The 14,026-nt window shown below is 40.3% G+C and overlaps 1 protein-coding gene across 1 annotated transcript; it reads left to right on the top strand.

Annotated features, from left to right (window-relative positions):
* Positions 1–1,141: 1,141 nt before the first annotated feature.
* On the top strand, positions 1,142–2,491 carry LOC308608775 (protein FAM47E-like; the record flags this gene model as incomplete). Its single annotated transcript, XM_081222104.1, is given in 2 exon segments — positions 1,142–2,254; positions 2,256–2,491. Coding segments are annotated over 2 exon segments (1,275 nt in total). The 3' UTR covers positions 2,418–2,491.
* Positions 2,492–14,026: the final 11,535 nt, after the last annotated feature.

Raw genomic sequence — 14,026 nt, 5'->3', positions numbered from 1 at the left:
TTTTAGCAGAATGAAAAAAGTCTTCATGACCTATGGATAGGCAGTTTTCTTATATACAACACAAAAAGACAATCCATAAAAGAACAAACTGACATACTGGACTTCATCAAATGTAAAAACTGCCCTTTGAAAGACGGTGTTAAGACAATGGAAAGACAAACCACAGATGGAGAAAAAGATTTACAAATCATATTGCATCCAGAATACACAAAGAATCCTCAAAACAAGAGATGTCAAGCAGAACAATTTTAAAAAGTGCAAAAGTTTGAACAGATTCTTCACCAAAGGAGAGACAGGAATGGCAAATAAGCACATGAACAGATGTTCAACACCAGTAGTCCTTAGGGAAATGCAAATTCAAACCACAATGAGATGCCACTACACACCTATTAGAGCAGCCACAGTGAAAATGACTAACCTTACCGAGTGTTAGGGAGTAAGTAGACAAAGCGCCATTCTCATATACAACTAGAAGGAATATTACTTAGTACAACCACTTTGGAAAACTTTCGTGGTGGTCTAAAACATAAAACATCATCTGCTCCCACCATGCCACTCATAGCTCAAGTTTACCCAAGAGAAATGAAAGTATGTACATGGACATACAAAAACAGGAACACAAATAGTTGTGGCAGCTTTATTCATAATAGCCTCAAACTGTAAACAACCCACATGTCCATCAAAAGGTGAATGGAGGGGCTTCCCTGGTGGCGCGGTGGTTGAGAGTCCGCCTGCCGATGCAGGGGACGCGGGTTCGTGCCCCGGTCCGGGAGGATCCCACATGCCGCGGAGCAGCTGGGCCCGTGAGCCATGGCCGCTGAGCCTGCGCGTCCGGAGCCTGTGCTCCACGACGGGAGAGGCCGCAGCAGTGAGAGGCCCGCGTACCGCAAAAAAAAAAAAAAAAAGGTGAATGGATAAATAAATGGCACTATGTCCATACAACGGAACAGTAACTACAACAAAAAGGAATGAGCTTTCACCCACCGCCCATCCTGGGAGAAATGCAGGCTTCACAGGGCGCCTGCGTTGACCCGCCTCCGGGAAGAACCTGGCTGCACCTGGCTACACGGTCTCCTAGCAACCGGAGAGGCCGGAACAGCAAACTATTGAAGCGGTGGTCCCCCCAGAGGCCAGGGCAACCATGGCGGACAAGAAGCGGCTGCTAGGACCGGGGCCACTGGAACCGATGCCCCTGGACATGACCTGCAAGCCCTGGTACAAAGACAAGTTGCCCTCCAAGTGTTTCGCAAAGCACAAGAAGATGCTCCCGAGGTTCCCCACCTCCCTGGACAGCCGGCGGTGGATATTTGTGAAAGAGCTGCTGGACGACTTCCGGAAGGGTTGCCCACCTTGTGAAGATATGATCACTCGCAGCCCTAAGGAGGGCTTCCTCCCCAGGATTGCTCACAGAGTTCCCCAGCATGCCCCCAAAAAGAGTCAGAAAAAGCTGCCCGAGGAAGCAGACCTGTTTTCCACGCTCTCGCCAGCCCAGCTAGCACAGAAGGCATTCGTGGAGAACATCGAAGCCCAGCTGACCAAGCATCCCTTGGCTCTCTACCCGAATCTGGAGGAAGATCTACCTGCAGACCTCTTATTAAAGGTGCTGGAAGTGCTCGATCCTGACGGGAAGCTGGAGGACACATGGGCTTATTGTCAGGGCCCCAGGAAAACAACGAAGCCCCCCACAAAGCTTCGTAAAAAACGTCCTGCCAAGGTCTACCTGGAACCTCCAAAGAAGGCTCCTGTGTCACATCCAGCCAGTTTGCATCACGAAGACAAGAAGTCAAGCAGAAAGGATTCACTCACTGATCCTCCTGTTCACAGAGAAGTACCGAAAGCAATTTGTAAATCCTTCAAACGGGCTGCTGCTTTTGGAAACTTGGGCATTGATGAAGAGCTCATCACGAAACTGTCTGAGGTTGGCTGTGAGTGGCCACCAGCCCAGGATACAGTCTACATGAAGAAAGTAACCCAGGTCCCTTCAAAGGTAAAGTACAGCATCGGGCTAGAGAAAATGGAGAAGATAAAATTATCCAGAGAGGAAGGAAGCTGGGAGAGGAAACCCCAGAAGCCACAGAATCCTTATAAACCCAACTCGGTGGAGATGAGGTATGGTGCATTGTACCTGAAGCCCAAGTTGTGCAAAAAGCTAGTTAATGACAAACCTTCAATTGACCCCAACGTCTTACTTGAAGATGGGAGTTTTAGAAAGAAGCTTCCTGAACACGACATTCTTGAAGATCTTTATGGAACAAATAGCGTTTAAAGATTTCATTCTAAGCAAGGGCTACAGGATACCAGACATCCTTGAGAGGCTGTTCCTCAGGAAGGGATGGAAATATGATTCCGTTAAGACTCCTATACACAAAGTAATAAAAATCAGCCAAAATGGAGATGATGCACGAGAAGATGTTTAGACAGTTTTCTATTTACTACTTACTTGGCTATTTCTCTCTCTCATTTTAATATCAATCAGAATTCATGGTGAGTGTCCATCCCACCATGTACGTACAACTTTGAGTCTACATCTGTTAATTTAACACCTAATGCTTATAAATATTTCTCAGTGACCTTCTGCTTGGGTTCATCAATATTATATAAATTTTATCAATTATGAAATCAATATTCACATATACTCTTCTCACATTTTATAATGTTGTGAATACTACATTGTTGCATCAGTTATTTGTAAAAATAAAATTAGTTAGGTCAGCTACAAAATGGGATACATTTCAAAATAACTGTGCTGAGAAAAAGGAGTCAGAGAGTTCTACTTGTATTAAAATTATAATGAATTAATTATGACAATTACTTTCTTAAGCAAAACTTGACATCGGTAGCCAAAATAATGTTAGCCCCATTTAATAATGAAATGGTTATCCCCCTTATTAGGATTGCATCAAGCCCCCAAAACAGATTGAAAACTATTTACCAAAATTATAGGTGAAACTTTAGTTATGCTCTTTTGTCATGCTTCCCAACTGAACATACTTAAAAGTTTTACCATAGTCATAAAATTTCACTGTGGAAGAGTGTTTCCATATCATATAACACAGGTGCAGAATAGCAGGGAGCTTCAAGTTCTTGGCAAATCTAGTGTGCAAAATAGGTCTGCGCGAGCAAAACTACACAGCACCAACACTACACAGCACCATCAAACATCCACACATATCTATTCAAGTAAGATTAATCTTTGCATTTCATGAATAGCAATTTAAAACGCACTCATAAATGTAAAATAAGAAATCAAGCAACTTCTTTACGTTTCCAAAATAACAGGTAAAATTGTCTGGGACAGGAAATTTGTAGCTAGAAAGATTTGTAGCACAGATTTGCAGCACACTTCTGTTTCCAGTAATGAAGGAATTTATCTGTAAATGGAAGTATGTGTATATACTTCACCCTCGTGAGAAGGGAACACAGCCATCAGGTTGTAGTATTCACCAACATCCTCACTGCAATCAACTACTCCCTTTTCACTCACTTCCCCATTTTCACTGAGGTGACTTAGTGTCTGAATTCCTGACTTGCTCCCTGTGACTACTCTCATCAACGTTCTTGATTTAAATATTCACAAAGACTATCCATTCAAATCCTGGCACTAGCTCCATTCGTCTGGCCCTCATCTCACTAGAGACACCAATCCCTACAGTCAGACTCTAGACTTTGTTTGGGGCAATAATGACACCAACTTCAAAGCTCAGTTTCAATTATTCCACCTTCCGATCCCTGCTTTTTACCTAGCTGATCACCCCTTTTCATATTCCCAAACCTCCAATCCTTCAGTTCCAACACGTTTCCAATCCAGTGACCCTTATCACTCTTTCAGCATTAATTGTGCCTTGCGTTCAGTTCCTTACGTTCCCAGCGTAGACGCCACCATCCTCTACTATCCCTTCTTTGAGTCTACTTTTAACTCCTTTGCCTCTCTCTCCCGCTCTTATATTCTTCTGAGAAAACCCCAGTCCTGGTTAAATCTTAATCTCTGCCATTCTTGTACTTGCACCCAAACAGTTAAATATGGCTAGAGAAAAACACATACCACACTGGCTGGTTACATATGGCATGAATCTTAAATGAGCCTTCAACACTAGCTGAAAGTTCTGCCCCATTTCCCTCATTAATATATTTTCCCATTTTCCAATGATCATCTTATTTCTGTCATCAATTGGCCAACACCCTATTTCCATTTCTCCTTCTCAAAGCATTGCTTTGTACTTCACTGATAAAATAAAAAAATTTAGAAGAGAACCGTCTTTTCCTCCCATCACCACATCTACCAGGCCAGTGACATCTGTACCCATATTCTCTATCCCCTCAGAGACAGACGATGAACTCTTTATTCTACTGAATAATACTATGCACTGGATCCCAACACTTTGACAAATTAAATATTTGTCCTGTATTTGCCCCCTTATTTTCCTATATTATTTTTCTGTCTTTTGGGGGATAATTCCTGTCATTAAAAAGCAAACAAACAAACCAAAACCAAAAAAGCCTCTCATAACTCACATCATCTGAAATAACCAAAGAAAACAAAATAAAAATTCTCTTGACGTAATTATTCTCTCCAGCTACCACTCTATATTTTCTGCTCCACTTTGTAGAAAAATTACCAAAAAGAGTCATTTATAAATCATTGCTTCCATGTCTTCATCTCCCAGGGTCTCTTGAATTCATTCCAATCAGAATTTTGTTCTACTTTGCTAGGGAAACTTTCTTGTCGAGGTCACCAATAAGGTGTCATGGCAAAATCCAATTAATATTTTCATCGTATTCAAGAGCATTGGACTTGATAAGTAACTCATTGCTTTTTGGAATCCCCCATTTTTCTGTTCTTCTAACACCACAATTCCTATTGTTCTCCTCCTTCTCAGTTTGAAACTTGAATTTCAAAGTCTCCTGTTTCTGACCTCAGTGTCGGATTCACCCGGAGCTCAGTCTTGGGACTAACTCCCCAGGTAATTCAATATAAGAGCATGATTTTGTCTACTATCTCTGTATATCTAATGACACCCCCCCCATTTTGAAAATTTTTTTTGTAGATACTTTTTTTTTTTTTAAACATCGTTATTGGAGTATAATTGCTTTATAACGTTGGGTTAGTTTCTGCTGTATAAAAAAGTGAATCAGGGGGCTTCCCTGGTGGCGCAGTGGTTGAGAGTCCGCCTGCCAATGCAGGGGACACGGGTTCGTGCCCCGGTCCGGGAGGATCCCACGTGCCGCAGAGCGGCTGGGCCCGTGAGCCATGGCCGCTGGGCCTGCGCGTCCGGAGCCTGTGCTCCACAACAGTGAGAGGCCCGCGTACCACACAAAAAAAAAAAAAGTGAATCAGCTCTATGTATACATATATTCGCATATCCCCTCCCTCTTGCGTCTCCCTCCCACCCTCCCTATCCCGCCCCTCTAGGTGTCACCCCCAATTTTTATCTTCAGCGGTGAACTCCAGATTGCCCATATGACCCCTCTACTAGCATGTATAATAGGAATTTAAAATAAAGCATTATCTTCCACATATAAGAAATATCATATATTTGTCTTTCTCTGTTTGACTTACTTCACTTAGTATGATAATCTCTAGTTCCATCCATGTGGCTGCAAATGGCATTATTTCATTCTTTTTTATGGCAGAGTAATAGTCCATTGTGTGTGTGTGTGTGTGTGTATTCATTCCACATCTTCTTTATCACTTATATGTGAAATCTAAAATATGACACAAATTAACTTATTTACAAAACAGAAGTAGATTCACAGACATAAAAAGCAAATTTATGGCCACCACAGGGGATAGGTGGGGGGAGGGATTAATTAGGAGTTAGGGATTAACAGATATACACTGCTAAAAATAAAAAATAGATAAACAACACGGACCTACGGTATAGCACAGAGAACTATATTCAATATCTTGTACTAACCTATAATGGAAAAGAATCTGAAAAAGAATATATGTATGTATAACTGAATCACTTTGCTGTACACCTGAAACTAACACAACATTGTAAATCAACTATACTTCAATGAAAGAAAGAAAGAAAGGGCATTATCACAAGAACACAGACATTCCTACTTCTGAATTTGCTCTTCTTGCCATATTCCCCATTTTGGTAAATGGCATCACCGCTCAGCCAATTGCTCAGGCTAGCCTTGACTTCTCTAATTCCATGCTGAAGTTTGATATAACTTCACGATATATTCCCAGAGGGAGCGCCTCTCGCCATCTCTACCCTTCCTGCTCTTCTCTGAGCCACCATATCTTGCCACACATTAGCAAGGGCCTCTTACCCTTGCTTTCCGACTGCAATTCTTTTCACACTGCAGAATATTTTCCACACAGTAAGCCAGAGTCATCTTTAAAACATCAACATCAGGTCACATTCCTCCCCAATTACAATGCTCAGAAGGCTCCCCATTACACTTGGAAGAAAATGTAAAGTCTCCATGGAGAATGAGAAATATCCCACTTCAGAGCTTTTTGAATTTGCTCTTCCTTCTGTCTGCAATGTTCTTTTCCTACATGTTCATACGGTTCGCTTTATTCAGGTATCGCTCAAACGTCGCTTCTCTGGGGAGTCCTTCTCAGACTACCACACCCCAATTATCACCGTGCATCACTCTCTACCACCTTCCCCTGCTTTATCTTTAGGTTTATCTCTACGAGATGTGGTATGTATATCTATGTTTATGTCTGTATCTCCTCTCTTCTCTAGGCTTAACCCTCTGTGAAAACAGAGACATTTTAAATTAGCCTCTAAGTTCTCACTACATAGAAAATGCAGAGCACAAAGCAGATGCTCAATAAATATTTGCTGAATGAATTAATAGAGGAGACGCTTTTTAAAATAATAGTATTTATTAAGAGTCTACAATTTTTCCCTCACTTTTTAACAATAAAAACCCGTTCTACCCTCATCTCCTTCTCTTTTCCCATAATGTGAAACAATCCCTACCAGAAGTGGTCTCTTCCTCTTCAAAAGATCTCATTCGTTTTCCTCCTTTTTACTGATCAAATACAATTTATCAGAGTTCCTTGTATAATAATACATGCCTTTCTCAGAGGTTCCACTGCAGTCACATCCAAAACAAGGGCTATGTGTCATTTCCTTTGTATATAAGGTTAATACTACATGTCCCAGTCAATGGGCTCATTATCTACTTTATCCCATTGTATTCTAACACAAATCACCCCCTTTTAAATAACAGGCCCTCAAATACTCAACTGCATGAATGAATGGGTTTAGCTTTGAAATAAATAAATCAGGTAAATCAAACTGTAGTGTGAAATGACTCCATGGGCAGTAGTTCATTAGAAGAGCTGTGATGTGCAAGACACGTAAGAAAGGAGATTTAAGTCTCCCATTTAACCAAAAGTAGACTCAATTATCTACAATTTCCTCAATATTAAAAGTGCATTAAAGAATATGCACAAGTCATAGAAACAGCAACACATTTATAGTCAGAAGACACACACTAGAATATCTTCTTTTCCATATTTTGGTTATGTGACCTGGTACTTCAAGAAGCATGTCTCCTCATCTATACAATGGAGGCTATATTAGCAAACTCATACTTTGCTGAAAATTAAAGGATTACTTTATATAAGTGCCTAATACCACCAACATCACAGAACAGATACTCAGCATACATCTGGGGAAGAGGAGGGAGTAAGGAAGGGTCCTAAAAAGGTACCCAGGAAAGAAGCCAAGAGAAAAAATAAAAAACACTTTTTGATGGTGTTTATCCAGGGTGATAGGCTTCAACTAAACCTCACTCAATCCTAGCTTTTGCTTAAGATGAAAATGTGCATTTGCAAAATAAGAGTCACTAATAAGGCCTCCTATTGCTTATTGGTGAAAATAAAATTTTCCTTGGAGAAATTATATGGGTTCCTTCACTGCAGCAATTACCCACATTGGTATTAGCTGTCGTACAGATATAAACAGACGCAAACAGAATTTAGACTTCTTAACACCAGGGAGACTTCAAAATCCATAGTTTTTAGAAGGAGAAGGAATTAGGGAGAGCCTGACGTATAACTGTGTTAGTGTAGCTACTTAAAGTTTCCAAAATGCCCATTCACAATCTTTGTGGGGCTTTTTGTTTGTTTTGAGGTTTATAACACAGAGAAACCCCAAAGACGTCTTATCTCCATTTTATAACTGAGAAAACTCCAGGTAACTGAATTATCTAAGGTCAAGTGTGAGGTCAAAGTCTACTACTTGTGTGTATTATTTCCACACTGACACTCAGCAATATCATGGACAATGAAATATGCACCTTGAAACCTTGGACCCCAACCACTGAAACTAGAGGAAGAACATTCCCAGCACCAGGGCCTCTAGGAAAGGACATATAAAGATGGACTTTCATTTTCTGGAACCAGTTGTACCCTGCTCTTCGATCTCGCCTGTTACAGCCACCACAGCCTTGTCAGTTGTGTGGCAGGAGCAGGGATAAATTCAATTCAACTCTGGAAGGATGCAAAAATCGCAAACCCAGTAGAACTGGATATCATGGCCAGCGATACCCAGATTATGCTCTCCTGACCACTTACCATGTAAGCAGAGGACAAGGATATTGTTCTTTTTTCAATCTATCATTAGAGCAACTAAAGAATCTTTAGTATGTATAATAAAAACCAGGCCTTTAAGTAAGGAAGATATTTATAGCACCATTTATAATATTTATTTATAGCATACCCAACAAATCTCTGTGTTGTGAGGAAGAAATTGATAGCACATGGAAGAATTGAAAGATAATGAAATAGCTACTCTTGTAGTTCAATAGCTTACAAAATGGGAAATCTGCTCAGCCATCCAGGGGGCTGTATGCTGGGCTCCAAAGCCAGGCGAGTCTGTGCACGGGGTTCCAAGATTTTGCAGAGTCACTGTTTGGGTTCCTGGCTGGGCAAGCCTAGAGGTTGCGCTCTGCAGGTGGATGGGGCTGCTGGCTTGCGAGCCTGCCTAAGCAGGGATAGAGGACGAGTTCCATGGCTGGGCCAGACTGCTGGCTGGGGACCCCATCTGCCTAGAGCTGCCCACGTGCTCCCTGGCCAGATGAGATGACTGGCTCCACACCACAGGTGGAAGGAACTGCTGGCTGTGCTCTCTGATTGGGCACCACTGCCGTCAGGTACACGGTCCATCACAATCTCCATGCTGGAAGCCGGAAGCCCCGCCCCCGCCCCCTTTAGTTCAAGCTGATACCAAGTGCTTGAGCTTTCCCTTTTCTCCCAGTGTTCCTCGTGAAGGATGGATGTGGACCTCATGAGAAGCTTCCCAGAATGTTGTGGAACCCGGATGCTCACGCTGGGGTCTCCTTTCGCCACTGGAGAAACCTCTTGGTGCGGCTGCGTGCTGGCCTGCAGGAAGGGCTATGTGGTCAAAATGAAGCTGCCTTGTGGTCCACAGGGGGGTGCTTCGGCCTCACTTCTGGCTCCTGGGATTTTTTTTTCCCCCCACAGAGGCCTTCTTGTCTGTGGAGAGTTGCTAGTTTGTATTTCCTTGAGGAACAAACACTAAAGCCGGGAACCTCTGATTCCACCATCTCGCTGATTTCACACCCCTCTTCCCCAATCAGACCTTCTTTCTAGCATGTGGGGAAAGTAACTTAACTACTAAAAATCACTCAGCGGACTTCCCTGGTCGTCCAGTGGATAAGACTCTGTGCTTCCACTGCAGGGGGTGCGGGTTCGATCACTGGTCAGGGAACTGAGATCTCACACGTGCCATGTGGTGTGGCAAAAAAAAAAAAAAAAAAAGACAATAAAATTTTTAAAAACCCCTCAACTCTACTATACATTGCATATTTGCATTCTTTCCTTCATATCCTTAAATAAAAACATATTCAGCTTTGTGAGCTATCGTATTTTTCATAATACAGTACAGAATACCAGTACCCGTATTTAATGGATCTGTATTCAATAGTCTAAAGGTCTATACTCTTGAAGTAATTTTAAATAATATCTATTACTTTACTACTCTACACTAAAGTAATTTAAAATTAAAGGATTAAAATTAAGATCTACTACTCTTTGCACCATTATTATTATTACGGCCCAAGTAGAGAAAGCTCTGCAATAGAAATAAATAGACATGATCTAATAATGTCCCTGACCTTAGGAAGTTTACAATTTCCTTAGAATGAAAAGACAGATACACTTGAAATTAAATAGCGGCTCAGGGCTACAATATTACAAATGTCTAAAGGCTATATAAATTTATATTTTTTATAACCTACGTTTTGAAGATTAATTCCTCTTTCTCATACTAATCTTTGGGATTTATTAATTCCAAAAGCTATTCATATTTTGGAACTGCATTACCTGCTAACCTTTTCACCAGAAATAACATAAAACAGATTTCAGTGACTAGCTAAAAAAGAAAAAGAACAAAATAAGAGGGAAGGAGAAAAGCATTATATTAGCCTTCCAGGATTTTAACAGAAGAGTCTCAAATTTTAAAATTAAGGGGAGCTTTTTTTTTTATGTTGGGCATAGGAGTTTATTAATTAATTTACTTATTTTTGCTGTGTTGGGTCTTCGTTTCTGCACGAGGGCTTTCTCTAATTGTGGCAAGCGGGAGCCACTCTTCATCGCGGTGCACGGGCCTTTCACGATCGCGGCCTCTCTTGTTGCGGAGCACAGGCTCCAGACGCGCAGGCTCAGTAGTTGTGGCTCACGGGCCCAGTTGCTCCGCAGCCTGTGGGATCCTCCCAGACCAGGGCTCGAACCCGTGTCCCCTGCATTAGCAGGCAGATTCTCAACCACTGCGCCACCAGGGAAGCCCCAAGGTGAGCTTTTATATAGTGAGTAGACTACTTTCTCAGGGTCAGTCTAGTTTCTAAAATAATAGCTACTGTGTATTCACTGCAGTCAATGAGCTGTGTAATACTAGCATCATCATAAATGCATCGTCTAATTTAACCTTCATGACATCTCATATCGTTAGTACCATTTTCCTGATGAGTAGATCACTATAGGCAAGTTCACATAGCTTGGAAGGCATGGAGTCAGGCTTCCAACGGACGACTAGCTGGCACAAAACCCCACACCTTTCACCTCCTCCTAAGAAGGGAGTAAAGAATGCATATTGCACTCCTTTCTGCACCTATGTACCTTAAGCAATGCAGCAGTATACTGAGAATATAGATCATGAATAATCTAAATTCCCAAGATTGAAGTGCTCGTTATATAGAACTTACTGAGAGATTACATTTAAATATCTTAGCTTACTTTTTAGTAGCTAGCAAAAAACTTCCTGAATCACTTCCTATTACAGATATGAAAAATGCAGAATAATCAAAAACTTTAGCTTTCTACTAGTGCTGACTTGATCCACAGCATCTAGTACAACATTTATAGTTTTTTTAAAATTAAAACTTCACAGAATGCACACACATACAAGCAGCTACGATGCATGTTCCCATTAATGTCTACATTACCTAACTAATATATTTCCATACCACAATCCACAGGAAGGTCCAAATTTTAGCAAAATTAACATTAGCAATCAGAGCCTAATATGACCATACAAATGTATGCGTTCCATACACGCATACACATACTGCAGTTTTCTAACATGCTATTGAACCTATCACAAAACGGGAATTGAGATGTTATTTTGTAAAAAGAGTTCTAATATTATATTATTACCTGTTTTCTCTTCTTCGTTTGACCCAACAGCACTCTTTTCCAAGAAGTGTCCCATAAAGACATTTACTATAATGAACTGCTTTAATTCAAAATGTAATCTAACCAAACATGCTTAATAGCCTGGCTAGGAAAATCAATACCATGGTTTATAGAACAGTGTCTCTGGAAAGACAGGAAGTGGACTCTTGGTTCTGCATAAAATCTTGTTAATCCTAGTTCCATTTCCCCCTCCTACATTTGTAACAACTGAATAAACCGATTATGTTTTTTCATCTTGTAGCTGCAGCCTCTGTAGACAAACGGATTAAAATACTTACATTGATGTGATCAATATATTTATCAATCAATAATGACCCAGGAATTGATCTTCATAATTGGAGGAATTCTGCACCTTAATTCATTTATATGCTACTGTCTTTTTTCAAAACTTAGGGATTGTTGATGTGGAAAATTAAAAGAGAATTAAGGGGGAAGGGCCACATAAGGAAAATTGCTGTTCTCTACAGCATAACTGAGGAATATACATGATTAAGGCAAAACGTGATGATTTGGGGGGAATAAAAGCATGGATAATTGATAGAGAACTCACGAAATAGGGAAGCAGTTGTAAATAGATTATTGTGGACACGGAACTGACATTTCCAGTTATCGATACTGTTGTTTTGTCCTTGACAGTTAAGATCTGAGGAATGTCAAGCAGTAGCTTTCAATAGCTCCATGTATAAGAAAACAATATTCCTGCCACCAGAAGCTGCTCTAGTACAGCTTTCCTCTTCTACTCCAGGCCACGGACTCTACCACACAGACACTCAAAGGCAAGAGTCTTATCCCTTAAAATCCTGTCAGTAGTTCTCTTCACCTCAATTCCCAATTCCAACAGCCTCTTCCCTTTTTAATGGGCTGCCTTTGGCCTCACCTTCCTTCCCAAATCCAGCAGTTACTCCACAACAGATCTGCATTGCACATCCTGTAAAGGAATGCGAGGTTTTGTCTTGGCGTTCAGTCTCTCTTCCAAGAGATATATACACACACGGATATATTTCCATGTATACGTGTATACACATATATACATATATATATACACATGTATGTGTATATCTCATGTATATGGTATATATATCTCATATGTTTATATGAGAGATATGAGATATATATATACACATACATTTACAACTTGTTAGCTTTACAGCTATAAAAGCATACTTTAAACCTACAGAGCTTTATACCTAGTTTTATGTTTGCGCACATTAAAGGAAAATTCTAAGAAGAATTGGTCATGATTGGGTGACTGATTTTTTTCCTTCTAAAGGAAACATAGTTTAAATACATATTCAACATCCACTCCCACTCACTGTTCTAATTGGGACAAGTAATGAAACTAAAACTTTCAAAGGCTACTCAGTCTTTAATTCATGTTTTTGAGCCCCTACTGTGTGAAATCTAGGCTCAAACAAGTTAAACAGTCTTTGTTCTAATCCTCACGGTCCAGCCAGACTTTCCAAACTACCTAGAAAGGAATCCAGTTCAGAGTGTCACTCTCTGCTACTTATAAGATGGGTGCTCGAGCATGTTACATACTCTGTAATTCACAATTTCTTTATCTGAAAAATATGGGTAATAATAATAAAAATTAACTCAGAAAGTAACTGTAATAATAAGATAATGTAGAGTGAACAGCACAGGGACAGATAATATTCATTTTAGATGGATATATCACTTTAACTACCCCTCATTAAATGATTTGTTTATATATATGCATGCACATCAAATATATACATTTGGAGAGGATGATAAGCCACCAACTGCTGCTGTATGGTCCACTTTCTTATGAATGTATCATTGAGCCAACTGCATTATTAATTTTTAAACAAGGGATTAACATGAAACACTGAAGAGCACTTATCTCCAAAACAATGCAAATACGAAGAGTTCATAGAACCAGGTTTTGTGATAGTACCTATAAAAAATACCTGGCATAAAAAGGTACTCAATAAAAATACACTGAATGAATGAATAAGAGGTAATCACCGACACCTAGTAGGAACTTACTAATATCACTTCTGTAACTGTTAGTTCGTTTACGTTTTTAAATGATGAAAGGAATTGAAAGTCAAAACAAAGACTTTTCACAGATTATGACACTAGAATTTTTATTTGCTGACTCTGCATTTAATATGAATAATACCGTGATGGTTAATTTCACATCTCAATTTGACTGGGCCACGGAGGGTCCTGATATTTGGTCAAACATTATTCTGCGTGTATCCGTAAAGCTGTTTTGGGATGAGATTAACATTTGATTTGGACAAGGATGATCACTTTCACCACTTTCATGCAACAAAGTACTGGGAGTCCTAGCCAGAGCAATCAGTCAAA

The sequence above is a fragment of the Mesoplodon bidens genome (assembly GCF_964165515.1).
Source record: "Mesoplodon bidens genome assembly, chromosome: X".
In the NCBI taxonomy this organism is placed as follows: Eukaryota; Metazoa; Chordata; class Mammalia; order Artiodactyla; family Ziphiidae; genus Mesoplodon; species Mesoplodon bidens.
Note: the sequence above shows the minus strand (reverse complement) of the source record. Positions and strands in the feature narration are given on the sequence as shown.